Source organism: Ctenopharyngodon idella, chromosome 16 (assembly GCF_019924925.1).
Source record: "Ctenopharyngodon idella isolate HZGC_01 chromosome 16, HZGC01, whole genome shotgun sequence".
NCBI classification, from domain to species: domain Eukaryota; kingdom Metazoa; phylum Chordata; class Actinopteri; order Cypriniformes; family Xenocyprididae; genus Ctenopharyngodon; species Ctenopharyngodon idella.
Genome location: NC_067235.1, coordinates 9,857,100 through 9,876,677, shown reverse-complemented (window position 1 = coordinate 9,876,677; position 19,578 = coordinate 9,857,100). Strand labels below are relative to the sequence as shown.

General features: G+C 37.3%; 1 protein-coding gene across 9 annotated transcripts in view; it reads left to right on the top strand.

Annotated features, from left to right (window-relative positions):
• Nucleotides 1–8,903, top strand: part of LOC127496803 (NLR family CARD domain-containing protein 3-like) — a 72,226-nt gene extending 63,323 nt beyond the window's left edge. For all 9 annotated transcript variants that reach the window (XM_051864587.1, XM_051864588.1, XM_051864586.1 and 6 more), the window contains 2 exons: nt 6,887–6,933; nt 7,039–8,903. In XM_051864587.1, the coding sequence (XP_051720547.1) occupies nt 6,887–6,933; nt 7,039–7,565 (574 nt within the window). In that variant the 3' untranslated portion in view covers nt 7,566–8,903. The remainder of the gene's footprint in view (nt 1–6,886; nt 6,934–7,038) is intronic.
• Nucleotides 8,904–19,578: the final 10,675 nt, after the last annotated feature.

Sequence of the window (19,578 nt, the reverse complement as noted above, 5' to 3'; positions counted from 1 at the left end):
GAACAATATGTGTACCGAGTTTGGTGACTGTAGGAAAAACTAACCCCCCCCACTTTTGTCAAAAGGTGGCGCTATAGAGGCCCTTCTCCCTGCCTGTTTATACGGTTTTGCCCATGTCTACTGGTCGACAATATTGATGTGTGTCGAGTTTCATGCAATTTGAAGCATGTTAAGCACCTCAAAAACACTCAAGAATATTATTAAAGTTTGACATGTTGCCATGCAATTTTTAGGATATCACAAATACAATCACAGGTCTACATCTGCCATGTTTTGACATTATTGTGATGAAGTTTGAAGCGAATCGGGTAAAAAAAAAACAGAGGGTGATCTAAAAGCATTTTAAAAGTGACACACTTCCTGCTACCAGTTGGTGGCGCTATAACTTTGACTCACAATAGTCACATCCATGTGATCGGAGTACTACAACAAACACACAGCTGAAGTTTCATAAAAATCAATCAATGTATGCATAAGTTATAACACATTTCCTGTAAACCTTTTCTCGCCATAAATTCGTTGCCTCGCCACAGCCAAACCGTTCGAGATATCAAAAATCCGCTGGCAATTTTGCATCATCAGTGTCTTGACTTAATGCTGACCGAGTTTGGTGGTGATCGGATTAATCACCTAGGAGGAGTATATCAAATTCCAGAGCATAAGTTTTTCAAACAACCCATAATAGCCGACTTCCTGTTGAGCCGGTGTATAACTCAGAGCACGCAAGTTGTTTGGCCCAATGAGGTCTATATGTGTACCGAGTTTCATACTAATGCGTGCAAGCGTGTTTGATATATGGACCAAGAATTCGGATTCCGTTCAAGGGGGCGCTGTCGAGCCCCCTGCTACGCCTGGATACCAGCCTCTGCGGCGTCCTAATGGCTGCAGATTCCAATTTGTGTGCCAATTTTCAAGAGTTTTTGAGCATGTTAAGGCCCCCAAAAAGCCCAGAATGACGGAATTTAAAAAAAATATATATATAGCTGCAAGCAGCGATGGCGGGCCCAAGCCCGGTGGCACCGCCACCCTGGTGGCTTCACGGCAACTGTGCACGGCAGGCAATAGGCATTTAAAACAGTTAAACATAAAAGGACTATTTCGAATTCATTTGAATACACCACATTTACTGCAGCAGTTGGTGCCCATATGATCACACACAAACACACACACACACACACACACAGAGAGAGAGAGAGAGAGAAAGAGTGAGACTGAGGGTGGAGGGGGGTAGGACAGAGAGAGAGTGTGAAAAATCCACATTCAAACCAAAATATCTGACTTCCTGTTGGTCGGAGCTAATGACTGTAAATTAGAAAGTTGTCCAACTTAATGAGAATAATATGTGTACCAAGTTTGGTGACTGTAGGTAAAAATAACCCCCCCACTTTTGTCAAAAGGTGGCGCTACTGAGCCCCTCCACCACGGCCATTTCTAAGGCTTTGTCCATGTCTACTGGTCGACAATATTGATGTGTGTGTCGAGTTTCATGCAATTTAAAGCATGCTAAGAGCCTCAAAAACACTCAAGAATATTATTAAAGTTTGACATGTTGTCATGGCATCAATATTTAAGATATCACAAATACATTCACAGGTCTACATCTGCCATGTTTTGACATTATTGTGATGAAGTTTGAAACAAATCGGGTAAAAAAAAAAAAGAGGGTGATCTTAAAGCATTTTGAAAGTGACACACTTCCTGCTATAACTTTGACTCACAATAGTCACATCCATGTGATCAGCCTCCTACAATGAACACACAGCTGAAGTTTCATAAAAATCAATCAATGTATGCATAAGTTATAACACACTTCCTGATTCCGTTTTCTCGCCATAAATTTGTTGCCTCGCCACGGCCAAACCGTTCGAGATATCAAAAAGTTTGGTGGTGATCGGATTAATCGCCTAGGAGGAGTATATCAAATTCCGGAGCATGCGTTTTTAAAACAACACATAATAGCCGACTTCCTGTTGGGGTGGCGTATAACTTAACAATCTATTGGGCTGTTACAAGTGTCTACCTAATTTAATACCTGTACGTGAAACGTGGTGCGAGGGGCACTTCGTTGAAATTTTGTAGGTGGCGCTATCGAGCCATTTTGCCATGCCTAATTCTGAGACTCATAACAGATGTAAATTTTCACCACTTCTGTTGCGTGTGCAAAGTTTCATGAGTTTTCCAGCACGTTTAGGCCCTCAAAAATGCGATTCATTTGGGAGAAGAAGAAGAAGCGGAATAATAATAAACGGAGCAATTTCAATAGGGTCCTCACACCATCGGTGCTTAGATTCTGAATTAGAATTATGTTTTGAAAGAATCATCTGAATGATTCATTTGTCTGGTTCGTCCACGGTTCCTACAGAATCTCCCACAGGAGAGAGTCATGCCCACGTCGTAGTGGAGTCCCATATTACCTCCAAGAATTTAGTTCTCTGAGAAGGTGTCAAAACGCTCTTTTTCATGTTGAGTCTCAACCTCAGGTGTTTGACATGGCCAAGGACGACATCTCAATGCCGAACTGCCATCTTATGAGACTGAGCTAGTATGAGCCAGTCGTTGATGTAATTCAACACACAGATGCCCTGGAGTCTCAGCGGAGCCAGAGCTGCATCTATGCTTTTGGTAAATGTGCGAGGGGAGAGAGCTAGGCCAAATGGAAGAACCTGATATTGGAACACTTCGCCCCCGAAAGCGAACCACAGGAACTTCCTGTGTAGCGTACAGTGCAGCGTGCGTTCGCTGGAAACTAATGTGTCCTGAAGAGCACTGGATGGCAGGATACAAACATTGATTTCCTGGGGGCTCCACAGAAGAGCGAAACTCAGTTGCTGCCTGAGAGATTCAGCCATAGATGTCTCTCCATGGCCATTAATGCTGCCATGGAGTGGCCGATGATGCGGGCCGTCTCCTTAGTGACACCAAGAGATAGGTTTGCAGCCCAACGCAGCTCTTGAATGTCACCGGGCTCGACCTTCTCGCTCGCATCTAGGTCCCTTAATAGGTCGGCCTGGTATGCCTGCATGATGGCCATAGTGTGCAGGCACGCACCAGCCCAACCCGCCACCATATATGCTTTTCCCACCAAAGCAGGGTTTGAAGTGGTGAGTCTGAGCACATCCACATCCTCAGATGCAGACAGCTCAAGCATCAAGCCCTCGTCCCTGGCGGAAGAAGCCGTCAGAGCTCTGAGAGCGTCAGAGCGTCAGAGCTGGCTGATGAGTGCTGAGAAATGACAGCTCCCTAAAAAGCTGCCCATGCATGCTCCACTCCCAAGCAATGAAAAGCTTGTATGTGTCCCCATGATGTAACGAGGGCAGGGATGCACACACTGCTTAAACTGACTGTTTACCATTGTTTTATATATATATATAAATCCTTGTGACCTTTTCTGAGTGACAAACAACACCAAATAATTCAGACAGTTTCCCATATAGCGCTTGCTGAAGAGCAGAAGCTGACGCTACTGTGTGCCGGCATCTCTTTATAGCTTCCGCGTACGCCGTCACATGCCACGTCACTGAGTACGTCATGACGCAGCACCAATCAGGCATACATAAAAATATCAGGCTCTGTTCCTGATAAATTCATTAATTTTGTGTACTAAGTAAACTCTCATCAGGGCCAGGACATTTTAGTAGCTTAATAGCCACAGACACAAATTAATCTTTGATTCAGCAAGGTGCCTGAAACACTAACCACGTCCATGTAATACGAATCAGATACATACAAAAGTTCATAAATAGATAATAAAATTATACAGAAGGCATACATAAAAATATCAGGCTCTGTTCCTGATAAGTTCATTAATTTTGTGTACTACGTAAACTCTCATCAGGGCCAGGACAGTTTAGTAGCTTAATAGCCACAAATTAATCTTTGATTCTTCTTGTTCTGGTTACAGGTATTCTAAAACGACTTCTTGAAGGTGTGATAGATTTTTGTCTTAAGTTAAACCAAGTGTCCCTGACACCTGCAATATTATCCTTAGGTGAATCCCACTCTGACCGCGTTGGTTGACGCATAAGTGTAGCTACTCTGATCGCATAAAATGCCCAAGAATTATAGTTACCTGACCGCATCAGAACCCCGCCTAAGAGTCTCACTCTGAGTCAAACAACGTCTCATCCCTTTTGAACACTTGGGAATAAGGTCTCTAGTGTAAAAAAAAAAAAAAAAAAAAAAAAACAGACAGACTCGGACTACTAATGATTGTGATAGGAGCATGGCAAAGCATTCTACAAAATTAGATCTGCCCAAATCATGGTTTTATTAGTTGGTTGGTTACTCAGTATGTCACGGGGCTATTATATTTAGATTGTCTAGCATGTCCCCAAGTTTCATTTACCCTTTTGTTGTATTTGGACATGATTCAGACACACACTGCCTTAGGCCCAAGGTTTGGGACATTTAGGTTTCAAAAGCATATATATGTTATTCCTGCAAGAAAAATCAATGTTAGTTATGTTTAATTAAAAATTCCATCACAAAGGCAAGACCTGAAACTCAGTTCGTAATGGGTTGTCATTAGTACAAAGAATGACCTGACCTTTTCGAGAACATAATTATAAAAATTTCATTAGGATAAGTCTGATCTACACCAATAATTTTCTCTGCCACCTTCACAAGGCTACTTAACCTATTGTTATTCAAGTTTAGCCATACCATGCCACAATACAGAAGGAGAGGTCAGATTCAATAAATTGTTTATAAAACAAAATCATCATAGTAGGACAAACTCATGATTTTAATTTCCTCAGAAAGAACAATCTTTGGTGAACCCTTTTACAAACAGCCAAAACATTGGGTTGAAAATTCAACTTATTGTCAATCACCACAGACAAATATTTATGAGTATCAACAGCTTTAATGTCCAGACCTTTAATTGTTGTCATTGAAGGACTAGGTGGAGACCTCCTAATGTCAATCACCATGTCCTTTGTTTTATTAACATTCAACTGAAAAGAAAATTGATCGGACCATGTCACGAAATCCCCCACTACAGGACCATGCCCCAGATCTCCTGGAGAAGATCTTCTCTAATGTCAGATGAGCATCAAAAATGACAACAAAGGTTACAAGCCTGAGTAGATGGCATTATGATACTCTCATCCATAATCAAAATTAATATTGCTACTTTTGTGAATAGCTGCTGGCACGAATAGCTGCTGGTGTGCCAAGAAGAACCTCTGTCTTGGAATGATTAAATAAAAAAAAAGTTATGGTGATTCCATATATGGTGCATCTGATATGTCATTCAGAGCCGACTTATATAGGCAGTCGACCCAGTCTATTTTGGTGGGCTGAAATGTTGTTTATATTGAGCAAGTGCACAGACGTGATCCAATCAGGCTTTAGTATTTCAGAGAAACTGATGTGCAATGTGAGTGAACCGTATCGAAAGGGAACTGCAGTATTACTGGGTTTAATTTACCACACTTATCACAAGATATCTTTTACCTGATTTATGTCTATATTTAGTGCAATCCAGTTGTGGTACTGCATATTCTCTTCCTTGTGCTCTTGATAAAATAATTAAAAATGCTGAGTGTAAGTAATTAGCTTCACTTTCATCAGTATTTTTTCCCTTTTAGGAACTTTTAGGATGTGTTTGTATGTAATGTGTGTGAAATGTATATAGTATTAAATCATTTATAATCCACATACATCACACTTGTTTACACTTGATCACTTCATGCATTATGATCAGTCGGATTGCTATCTGATTGCTATCTGAGTAAGCACTTTTCATTTACACTTGGCCACACAAATGTGTCTCTGCTAAATGGATTAAAATCTGATTGAACATTCCTGCTGTATTTGCAAATATAACACAGTTTACTTTATTGATTATGCTAATGCACAGTAGGGCTGGGCGATAAAACGATAACGATATGTATCGCGATAGACACGTGATCAATATCAATAAAAAATGTGTTCGATAAAACGTTCGATATTTTTTATTCTTCGTCGGAAGAAAACAGAGGTTGCGAAGCAAGTTTGGTTGCATTAACAAAGGCACTCGCTCTCTGGTAACCTAGCAACAGCCAATAACAGCCAATCATGTAACAGTATCATATTTAGTTGCGCCATATCGTTGTCTCGTGCTGGTCTGCTGGATTCCTCTTCAGTAACCGGCGACTGATAAGCAGAAAATGAGTGCCGCAGCGAGCGAGGAAATTGTAAATAAAAGAGGAAAAGTCAGCTCGCCAGTATGGCAGTTTTTTGGATATTATAAGTCTGACCGTAGTCAGACCAATGTCGTCTGCAAATTATGCAAGACCGTCGTCCCCGCCAAGACTGGTAATACCACGAACTTGATGTACCACCTTAGCCGCGCTCACCCTTTTGGAGCACAGCCGTATTCAACCAACAACATCTGTAGCTGTAGCTGTAGTTTTCCATGGTTGTTGACATTTCTGTCTTAATAACTGAGGGGATTATGATCAGAGGAAGGTTAAGTTTAAAATAAAAATATTTAAATGTAATATATTTTTCTCCTGGTCCTTATTTTAAATGGGTCATAAAAAATATCAATAATTATCGATATCGTCCGATATGAAACACTGATATCGTGATACAGTTTTCAGCCATATCGCCCAGCCCTAATGCACAGTACTTAAAATCTGTTCTACCTGCTCAGGATGACGTACCATTATTATAAACAGTCATATTAAAAATGACAACATGTGTAGGACATCTCGTCAGCTGAAACAAACCTAAAATCAGCCACCCTAATAAATATGTATAAAATGTGTATAGCTTGAAAGGCAGAAAATATCTATGAGAATCAACATGGGTAGCACCCACTGGCATACTGAGCAAGGTAGGACTAGAATGTGTAATCATGTTAAAGTATGCATGTTTGCTTTTTTTTTTTTTTTTATAGTGTGGATCATGGGGGAGAGTTCAGGATTACAGCAGGACCACAAAAATGTAGGTCCACATGCACACTCCTTTAGTATTTTTTGTATTATTTTTTTTTTTTTTTTCTGTTGTGTTATAAATTTTCTGTCCTCTAATCTCTCTTCTTGTGTTCAGATATCTGTGATCTTACACTGGATCCAAACACAGCAAACACTCATCTCTCTCTGACTGGGGAGAACAGGAAGGTGACACATGTGACACAGGAGCAGTCATATCCTGATCATCCAGAGAGATTTGAGCACTATGCTCAGCTTCTGTGTAGAGAGAGCATGACTGGACGCTGTTACTGGGAGGTTGAATTGAGTGGAAGGGGGGCTGATATATCAGTGGCATTTAAAACAATTAGCAGGAAAGGAGGAAGTGATTGTAGGTTTGGATCCAATGAAAAATCTTGGAATCTGAGCTGCTCTGATAACAGATTCACTGCCAGGCACAATAACAGCACTGATATTCCTGCCCCTTCATCCCGCTCTAACAGAGTAGGAGTGTATCTGGACCAGCCGGCCGGCACTCTGTCTTTCTACAGCGTCTCTGACACACTCACACACATACACACATTCACTTCCACATTCACTGAACCTCTCTATGCTGGTTTTGGACTTTATTATGGCTCCTCAGTGTCTCTGTGTGATATTAAATAACAGAAACACACCTTAGTGTGTACAGAAAAAAAAACTCACTTTAAACACACAAACTATTCAGACGTTTATTCAATTCACATTTCAATTCACATTTATTTGTATAGTGCTTTTCACAATACATATAGTTTCAAAGCAGCTTTACAGAAAATGTATGTGTCTACATTACAATTTCAAGTGATCTGTTATCAGAGGTGACTGTGTCCAAGTAATGGATTTCAGAAATGAACATATACAAATCACACAGTTTGCTAACAATGTATTAATTTAATCTTTGAAGTAATGAATATATGTTGTTAACAACATGATTAGGATATATATATATATATATATATATATATATATATATATATATATTAGGTGTGCGGTAAACAATTTAACATGATGTGGAGGCAAAGAACCACCCAGTGCGAAGCTAAGCACACATATACACAAAAGTAAACTCTCTCTTGCACGTTTAAATTCAATAAAGCTTGCTGTGACAATCACAATCTAGATGAATTTATAAATTTAGATAAGAAAAATAATGAAATAAAGACATACCATATGTAAACCTAAATATAAATAAAAACATGCAATTTGTAAAAAAATAAAAAAATAAAAAAAAATAAAAAAAAAACGTAATCAGCCATACACCATTATTGAGTAGTGCTTTGAGCAAAAGAAAAATAATTCATTTAAATTAATTGCAGCGGCATCATTTCCAGAAGTCCAAAAATGGGACTTTTGACTGTTCTGTGTAATTTTTGATGAAAAAGAAAGTCTCAGTAGATTGGATCTGTTCCATTGGATTTCCATAATTGGAGAAAGGATTACTGGTCAGGTCTCGCAGGTCAATAAATCTGTTGTATGGAGATCTCTCCCCACGATCACCCCTTCTCTTTACTTAAAGTCTTTTGCAAAAACAAACAAGAATTGTCATGTTTTTGTTATTTTGAATAAAACAAAGTCTTGGCTTTCAAACTCTCAGTGTTGCAATGTAATTTGAACAGCAAATGTTAATAGACAGTAAGACAGTAAACAGTAAGACACTGTTTAATGTGTTGTGACAAATCGCACTAGTCATTTCAAATGACTGCGCTGTAGTGCTCTGTCCCCCTGATCTTTTTCAGTCAATTTTCTCAAAAACAACCATTTATGACCCGACAAAGGTTTGGAGTAGAAACATTATAATAATGTTAGAAAGCTGAGACTTTCCTATTTACTTTGTAATGACAATGTAAAAAGATTTGTTTCTGGGTCCAAGTCACTGAAAATGACAGAAAATGTCATATCTTCACTTTTCAAATATATGCATGATTTTCTCTACAAATTGTATATAAATAAATCTAATTTAATATATGACTGTTTGTGTTAAAGTTTGTTTTGGAGGTCTTATTTTTATGTTTTAGCATGATGAAACATTTAGTTCCCTTTCAAAAGCTACTCTCAATGCTTCGCTGATTTAGCGCTATGGGAACACCTTTGTGTGTGACCGGTCGTGAAGCATGTGTACCAATGAACTTGGCCTTAGATAACCTCTGACGATGATGTCATTGGAATGTGCACTCGTGATTCACAACTCATGTTCACGGATGAGGTAATGAATTCACTGCAAGGAACGTGAAATGTATTGCTATATTAGCCTATTACTGATATGTGACTATTTGTCAAATGATTTGGTGGGTTAATGCTGCGCAGTTTTACATGTTTAAAACAATCATACTAAAAGTAAATTTACACGAACCCACAGTATTTGCAAGTAATGGCTAAATAGTTTTGTGCAACACGTACTGTATTTAATTTCACGGCCATAGACATGGTCACCAAATTTGATAAAAGTGTTACTGAAGTACAAACAAAGTGCAATATAACTATGTGTGATTTCGTCAGCATAACCCATAGAATTATGTAATTATGAACACTTGATAGTTTTTCAAGTGAATCTACCTATGCATTATCAGCTGTCACATCATATCTGTATCTAGCATTGTTTAAATGTGCTATTATTGATATTCATATCTATTCAAATCATCTGTACGTGACTATTACTTGTACAATAAATAATATATATTTGCTTACCTGTCTATTGAAACGTGAGAGCGGAGTCTGTCAACTCCGGGGGATTTTCTGTACTCGCCAATGAATAATCGTGATCCATGATGACTAAACAACACAACAGCGGCATGCTAGATGCTGTATAATCAAAACTTTCGCATTTTGTCCACTTGGGTTGCCATAGTTTCTACAAGCGGAAACTGGGGATAGCGCTGATATTACATCATTGATAGGTGACAATGACAAGGGACGAGCCATTATTTACAATTGGAATTTCTCTGGATTTACAAATCCTCTGGAACTTTTGGGATATTGCAAGTACACAACTGCATGAAATATATCACACTTGTACAAGTGGTTTTTGGATATTTTATTATAAAAATTTTAAATATTGTGCCTTTAATATACAACCAATAGTTATGATTAATTCCTAATTAGAAACACAATCTAAATTTAATAATCATTTGAAATGGAGTCAGATTAAGCGCAGAGCTGAAGTAAAATTGAAACTAAATTCTAAAAATTACGTGAACTTCACAGGAGCGCTGAAAAGACTTTAACGCATTATACCTTGACCCACACCGTTGGATTCCGTCACTGGGCTGACAGGTGGAGGTCCTTACAAAGTGGTGACAAAATCCTCCATGATCTCCAGTTGGTGAGTGTCTTTTCAGCAAAATATTGGGATTTGCAACAAGCAAGAGGTTTGATCTTTTTCTCTTGCTTCAGCTGCTGTGGTAAGTCAATTCTTATTTGCATTGAGGGAAAGACAGAAACATCTCACAAACACATTTGTAGAACGGGTCAGTAACTTGTGAATAAATCTTGTGATTGGATGAACTAAAAGATAACAAGGAAAAAAAAACTCTCACTGGAATCCTTTGTGTGTGAAATGTGAAGTTGGACAAAACAGTACAGTGAAATTAAACCATTTCAAAAGAAATGATCTGAGGAAAATACTGTAGCATCTGGAGCGATCAAACACACAATTGTAAAAGTCAACCTTCACAACATGCAGACTCCTTAATGTCTGCCCCCCATCCCCCCCACTGAGAACTACCACTACATACATTTCAAAGGCACTTGGGAGATAGTGCCTGATCAGAAAAGTACAGGCCACAAAAATCATACATTCGGTCCGTAGAAATGGAATCCCTACCACTAATTCATTGACAAATCTGTCTAAATGAATGAATATGCATTTTCCCAGTACATTTTGTGGACTGTTGCTCCTGTCTGCTCCTATCTGCCTTGCTGCTGAATAGTTTGCGTCTGTAGCTCCATATAGCTTAGATTTGAATCTATTTATCATTGCTTGTTGTTTATTTTATCATCACCATATATCTGATATTGTCTAATATCGCCTATCACATTAATCTGACGTCGCTAGCTTTTTAATCTTTTAATCTAAATCGCAACGCATTAGCATTTCGATAACCTGTTAACTTGTCATCCGTGCCTACCGTCTTTCTCTCACGCGTTCCTTTTTCTACAAATTCATCAAACTACTGTGGTAAGTCGGATCAGTCTACAAACATGGTGAGTCATGTCATCTTCCCCTTTTATCATTACTTGCACTGCCTGTCACATGCTTAGTACAGCTTTCTCTGTCAGCGGTGAGATTTACACGTGATAAATGCAGGGAGATAGTAAGGCTGACGGAGAAGATTTCAGAATTAGAGACACACATACAAACTTTAATCGAGGATAGCAAGAATGTAAGGGCTTTAGATACTGTTTTGGATGCGACTAGCTTAGTGAACTCTGTACATTGTTCTATTCCGGCTGTAGAGCCTGTGCAGTAGGGCAATTGGGTGACTGTGAGACGGCATAGTCGAGGAGCAAAACACCGTTCTTCCATTCCGATTAGAACATCAAACAGGTTCTCCCCGCTCGGTGACACACCCACTGAGAATCCTGTTGAAAGTGCCATAGTTATTGGCGATTCTATTACACAGAACGTGAAAATAGAGACACCAGCCACCACAGTCACATGGTGCTTTATGTAACATTACGTAATGTAAACGACAAATCCCATTTGACATTTGTGCTGTATACAGGCCACCATACAGACTTTATCAAAGAATTTGCTGATTTTCTATTGGAGTTAGTACTGGCAGCGGATAAAGTCCTAATTGTTGGTGATTTTAATATCCATGTAGATAATGAAAAAGATGCATTGGGATTGTCATTTACAGACATTCTAAACTCTATTAGAGTCAGACAACAAGTGTCAGGACCCACTCTTTGTCATAATCATACTTTAAATCTAATATTGTCACATGGAATCGATATTGATGCCATTGAAATTCTACAGCAGAGTGACGCGTCTCAGATCATTATCTAGTCTTGTGTATAATACATTTAGCCAAGGCTGCAAAATATGGTCTCTGCCAGAAATATGGTAGAACTATCGCTTCTACCACTAAAGATTGCTTTATAAATAATCTTCCTGATCAGTTTCATCGCCTTAGCATACCAGATAGCTTAGAAGAACTTGATGTTGCAACAGAAACTATTGACTCTCTTTTCCAGCACACTAGACTCAGTTGCTCCTTTGCGCTGTAACACCTCCCTTTTTTAAAGATATTACTCTGAGGGGGTTCAACAGAAAATCGACCGGTACTGAAAGATAAAACCACTTCACAAAACAAATTATATATATATATATATATATATATTTTTTTTTTTTTTTTTTTTTTTTTTCTATTTTATTCCCACAAGTGCATATATGTATAATTTCCACAAAAATAAACAAAATAAGAAGATAGTCAGTGGCGTTCGGTGACTCGCTGACCTGCATATGGCAAGCCGTTTTAGCTTAAATTGTTCCCAGTGTTACTCGTCATAATTGCATTTTTACTAGTAAGAATTCAATTAGAGAGCTCCATAATTCAATTCTTACTAGTAACCAGGGGCGCAGGAGACGTTTTCAAAGTGGGGAGGACCAAATTGTAAGCAAAAGCCCAGATAGTAAGATCAGATTTCCAGATATCAAACCACCACTTCAGGCTCACCATCAGACCACAATCAAATATTAAACTTGCCTGATCATTAACCTCCTAAGCACTGGGACCATTTTGGGGATTTCCACCTGGATTTGGCATACCCAAATTGAAAAGCTTCCCATACCTATATACAGTGCTCTAGATACAAAATCTTGGTGTCATTTTACAGGAAGCCCTTTGAAGTTACATAAAACACTCCTAAAAGTGATCTTAAAAAAAAGTTTGTAGTATATATTGTATATAGTATACCTAAATAAAAAGTCTCCCTATACCATTTACAGTGGTATAAATCCAATATCGCAGTGTTATTTCACAGAAAACCCTTTGAAAATACATGAAACACTGCTGAAAGTGATATATATTATAGGAATTAGAGAGCTCTGCAATTGCATTCTTACTAGTAAAAATTCAGTTAGAGAGCTCTCTAATACAATTGTTACTAAGAATTACAATTAGAAAGCTCTTTAATGCAATTCTTACTAGTAAAAATTGTATTAGAGAGCTCTCTAAATTAGGTATAGAGCTCTCTAATTCAATTGTTACTACTAAGAATTTAAATTAGAGAGCTCTTTAATGCAATTCTTACTAGTAACAATTGAATTAGAGAGCTCTCTAAATCAAGTATAGAGCTCTCTAATTCAATTGTTACTAGTAAGAATTCCAATTAGAGAGCTCTCTAATTCAGTTGCTACTAGTAAGAATGCAATTGCAGAGCTCTCTAATTCAATTACAGAGCTCTGCAATTATACATATCTTTAATGTGTTTTTTACTAGTAAAAATTAAATTAGAGAGCTCTGCAATTGCATTATTACTAGTAAGAGTTGAATTAGAGAGCTCTCTAATTGTATTTGTTACTAGTAATAATTGGATTGGAGAGCTCTCTATTGTAATTGTTACTAGTAAGAATTCAGTTGTAGAGCTCTGTAACTAAAAATGAATGGAAGTCAATGGAGACATATGACTAGTAAATTCATTTGCAGAGCTCTCTAATTGTAATTGTTACTAGTAAGAACTGAATTAGAGAGCTCTGTAATTGAAATTCTTACTAGTGATAATTGAATTATAGAGCTCTCTAATTATAATTTTTACTAGTAATAATTGAATTAGAGAGCTCTCTAATCATAATTGTTACTAGTAAGAATTGAATTATAGAGCTCTCTAACTGAATTCTCACTAGTAAAAATGCAATTACGACAAGTAACACTGGGAACAATTTAAGCTAAAACGGCTTGCTTAAGGCATTGATTAAGGCCATGCCATAGCCTCGCTACAGCGTGGCAACACACAGATCCACACTATTCGTTTCCCAGAGACGTGCAGTGAATCCCAACGGTGCTCATATAAATGAACACAGTGAAGTAAACAGCAAGAGTAGTATGGTCCAAAAGTGATTTAAATTAACTGATATATAGAAAAAGTCTTTTCCATAAAAGAAAGCAAAATAGCTATATTAGCTATAATATTTAATTGCATGAAAAGGCACGTTTCCAGACCGTAAACGTCCGCGCACAAACCCGTAAATGGCACGATTCCGGCAGTTTCCGTACATGTGGTCTGGCGTGCCTGGTTTCTTGACACGGCCAGAAATGGACCATTCATGTGCGGACGTTTCTCAGTACATTCCCCAACACAATAAACCCCCGTACACGAACAGAAATGTTCACTCACTCACCGGTAAATCCCATCTTCTTGTGCACGCGATGTAAATCTCCACAAATTCCATCCAATTCCTGGGTACGAGCAGTTAAATCTCTGTAAACGGACACTCATTTCTGAATAAACCTTTGTTTTGTAATGCTACTGGCTTCGACATAAAAATGCATCATATTAGCTTATCAAAAGTATGTCAACAAAGCCATAAACACAGCAAGGCATCAACAAAACAACAAAACAAAACAAACAGCAGGACTGCAACATTCAACCAATCATTTACATTGAGAAAATGGTTTTAAATATTTAGTAAAAAATTATTTAAACACTTTAACCCTTTAAAGGGTCATGAAACCCCAGAACACATTTTTGAGCTGTGAACAGATATGTGTAGGCAGCACATCATTGAAAACACTAAAGGTACTCATTTATTTTATTTAAAAGTTGAAATTAGTTATTTTTGCATTTTTCAGAGCGATTTCTCTCTTTCGGTTTGAAAAGCAAAGCCGGCAAGATCCGAAGTGTTGATTGGCTTTGATTGGTTTCAGCGCGGAGCTCCGTTTTGTGTTTAACAACACTAGCCATGTGGATCCTAGCTCATATATAGAATAAAGTATCCGTGTTTAAAGTTTTTATAGACATATTTCACATATTCTCCTGCACCAAACATGAACCAGCACGGTGTATAATATAATAAACTATCTTTATTCTTTCTGTGTTAAACTAAGTGTTGTTTATCATGAGACTGCAGTGCTTGTTAACGTAATCAAAGTAGCCTATTATTAGCCCTTTTAAATATTCTATCGCATTTCTCCCTTGTGCTTGGGAGTTTGTTGTCATTTTCTCCGTGCTCATATATTAATATTCATTATTCTGTATAATGAGTGTGTTGTACGTCTGCACTTCATTGGTTGTTCTCTCCTCTCTTCCCCCACCCCCCCTCTACACTACCACTTTTCCAGAGCTTTACACACCCATTTTAACAGGGTTTTTGAGCTTTCAGGTGTGAACGACCAGGGTAAAACAGGGGGGGTTTCGTGACCTTTTAAAACCGGATGGGGCGGCCATGCTCCCGTTTGCGTGTCTCTCTTTAAGAGCCAATAAAAACTGAACCCATATAGGTAGCACAAAAATTCTTTTTGCATACAAAACCAGAGACTTTACTCGTTCAGATCAAGACTCCAACATGCTCCTGTTTCGTTGTTTTCACCCTCTAATGAGTCTGAGTATTATGCGTTTACAACAAAAACAGCACAGCGGCTAACTGAATACAAATATGTAGATTTCACGTGCTCATAACTTAATGAAAAATGCACAGATCATAGAAAATGGCACATCATTATTTAAAGCAGATTCTCACGATTAAAATAAACCCAAATCAACATAATATATTGCGTTGATCACAAGATATTACTCACGGAATGATGTAACATACTTTGCTAAAAACATATCTCTCATCTTTCCGGGATGCAGTATGTATCCAATGTTCCCGGAACCATCCATGTTCATTTTCCAATGTGGAATAACACAAAATAGGTATCATCTTAAAGAGTAGAAACAGCTAGCTGCGCCATCTAGCTGCGAAAAAAATGAATAATACTTTATTCAACTACACTTTATGCTATCACCACAAAATTTGAACCAGATGCAGCTCACATGTAGGAAAGCATCACCAAAAAAGAATTTTTCTCCGATCTTATTGCCTTCCTGAGTTATTCCATGTCAAAAAAAAAAAAAAAAAAAAAAAAAAAAAAAATATATATATATATATATATATATATATATATATACAGGTGCTGGTCATATAATTAGAATATCATCAAAAAGTTCATTTTTTTATTATAAATTATTTTTAAAAATGAAACTTTCATATATTCTAGATTCCCTACATGTAAAGTAAAACATTTCAAAAGTTTTTTTTTTTTAAATTTTGATGATTAGAGCGTACAGCTCATGAAAGTCCAAAATCCAGTATTTCAAAATATTAGAATATTTCTTAAGATCAATCAAAAAATGGATTTGCAAAACAGAAAAGTTCAAGTTCTTTAAAGTATGTTCTTTTGTGCACTCAATACTTGATCGGCAGGACATATTACAGCAAATGACTTGCTCCTAGCACAAATTACTGCATCAGTGAAGTGTGGCATGGAAGTGATCAGCCTGTGGCACTGCTGAGGCACTATTGAGCCTTCAGATCATCTGTATATTGTTGGATCGACTGTTTCTCATCTTTCTCTTGAAAATATCCCATAGATTCAGGTCAGGCATGTTGGCTGGCCAATAAAGCACAGTAATATCATGGTCAGCAAACCACTTGGAAGTGGTTTTTGCACTGTAGGCAGGTGCTAAAGTCGTGCTGGAAAAGGAAATCAGCATCTCCATAAAGCTTGTCAGCAGATGGAAGCATAAAGTGCTCCAAAATCTCCTGGAAGATGGCTGCATTGACTTTGCACTTAATAAAACACAATGGACCAACACCAGCAGACGTCACGGCCCCCCCAAATCATTATTGACTTCAGAAACTTCACACTAGACTTCAAGCAGCTTGGATTCTGTGCCTCTCCAGTCTTCCTTCAGACTCTGGGACCATGATTTCAACATGAAATGCAAAATTTACTTTTATCTGAAAAGAGGACTTTCGACCACTGTTCACTGTCCAGTTCTTTTTCTCCTTAGCCCAGGTAAGATGCTTCTGACGTTGTCTCTGGTTCAGAAGTGGCTTGGTAGTCCTTTTCCTGAAGATGTCTGAGTGTGGTGACTCTTGATGCGCTGACTCCGGCTTCATTCTACTCATTGTGAAGCTCTCCCAAGTGTTTGAATCGGCTTTACTTGACAGTATTCTCAAGCTTGCGGTCATCCCTGTTGCTTGTGCACCTTTGCCTACCCAATTTCTTCCTTCCAGTCAACTTTGCATTTAATATGCTTTGATACATCACTCTGTAAACAGCCACCCCATTCAGTAATGACCTTCTGTGACTTACTCTCTTTGTGGAGGGTGTCAATGATTGTCTCCTGGACCATTGCCAAGTCAGCAGTCTTCCCCATTAGTGTGGTTTCAAAGAACAAAAGATACCCGGAATTTATACTGTAGGGATGGTCATTTAATGAAACTCAAATGTAAATATTCTAATATTTTGAGATACTGGATTTTGGACTTTCATTAGCTGTACGCTCTAATCAACAAATTAAAAAAAAAAAAAAACTTTTGAAATGTTTTACTTTACATGTAGGGAATCTAGAATATATGAAAGTTTCATTTTTTAAAATAATTTACAATAAAAAAATGAACTTTTTCACGATATTCTAATTATATGACCAGCACCTGTATATATAGTCTTTTATCAACAGTTTCTCAGCATGAAAATGTCCAAATGTAATGTAATTTATATTTTCTAAAAATTTAAAAAGTGTTGACTCTCCTTGCTATAGTTTTGGAGTTATGAGTCTTTACTTTTGTGTATGTTGCTCAGAAAAAAAAGAAAAAAAAACCTCTAAAAAAGCCTCCAGGGTTAAGCAAAACATTAAACTGAATAAACAAAGTGAATAAAATTAAAACCATTAAAACTGTCAATTAAAGCCAAAAACATTAATGAATATACTTGCTAAGGACACTGCAAAGTCAGGAGAGTGATTATAGTGCTCTATCTCAATCAGACACATATTCTACAACTCTAACAGTATCATCAGGGGCATGCCATATTTTTTCAATTAATACTGCCCTTCAGAAGCTACAGAAGATACCTGCATGTCTCCCAGAAGACAAAATAAGTACAATTTACCCTGATCATTGTTTTCAAAAAGTTGCTCTTAAAGAGACAGTTCACCCAAAAATGAAAATGTTGTTCTAAACCTGTATGAGTTTCTTCTGTTGAACACAACAGAAGATATTTTGAAGAACGTTGGTAACCAGACAGTTGACTAGCCATTTACTTGCATAGTATTTATATTTTTCTACTATGAAAGTCATTGGCTACCATCAACTGTTGGATGACCAACATTCTTTAAAATATCTTCTTTTGTGTTCAACAGAAGAAACTCGTACAGGTTTGGACAAACATGAGGGTGAGTAAATGGTGAAAACTTTTGAACAGGATGAAGATGTACAAATTTTTCTTATTTCGTTTAAATATCAATTTTTTTTTTTTATTTAGTACTGCCCTTCGGAAGCAACAGAAGATACTTACATGTTTCCCAGACAACAAATTAAGAACAATTTAGATTTGATCTTCAAATTCAAAAAGTTTTCACATCCGGCTCTTAATGCATTGTGTTTCCTTCTGGAGCATCAGTGAATGTTTGAACCTTTTTTATTAGTTGTGTTTAAGTCCCTCAATTGTCCTCAGTGTGAAAAGATGGATCTCAAAATCATTCAGTCACTGTTGTAAAGGGTTCAAGTATGCAAAAAATCCTCGAAAACTGAAGAATCTGCAGGACCTAGAGGATTTTTCTGAAGAACAGAGCTCAGTTTAACTGCTCAGGACAAACAAGAGACTCATGAACAACCATCACAAAACAAAAAAAAAACAGTCGTAGATCATCCAGGTAACCACACACAGTATTAAGAATCAATGGTTCACAAACTTTTGAACTGGGTCATTTTAATAAATACAGTTATTTTTTTGTCTTATGGATTATATGTAAACATCTTTTATGTAAAATATCTTACTCATGACAGTACTAAATAAAAAATAACATGCATTTTGTATGATCTCTCTTATTTTGTTAAAATTTTGCACATTTTCACAGATTCTGCAAGTGGTTCACATACTTTTTCTTGCAACTGTAAATAATAACTATGTAAGAAGAAAATGTATGTATGTCTGAAGAAAATACAGGTGCATCTCAATAAATTAGAATATCATGAAAAAGTTTTTTTTTTCTTCTGTAATTTAATTCAAAAAGTAAAACTTAAATATATTCTAGATTTATTAGACAAAGTAAAATATTTCCAGACTTTTTTGTTTTCATTTTGATGATTACAGCTTGCTGCTCATCAAAATCAAAAAATCTCAAATATTTAATTTCAAGTTCTATTAAATTACCATTCTCAAGGTATAAATACTGGAGTGGACTGAAGCTGGAGTCAATGCATCAAGAGCCACCGCACACAGACATCTTCAGGAAATGGGCTACAACTGTCGCATTCCACGTACATAGCCACTTCTGAACCAAAGACAACGTCAGAAGCATCTTACCTGGGCTAAGGAGAAAAAAAAACTGGACTGTTGCTCAGTGGTCCAAAGTCCTCTTTTCAGATGAAAGTAAATTTTGCATTTCATTTGAAAATCAGGGTCCCAGAGTCTGGAGGAAGAGTGGAGAG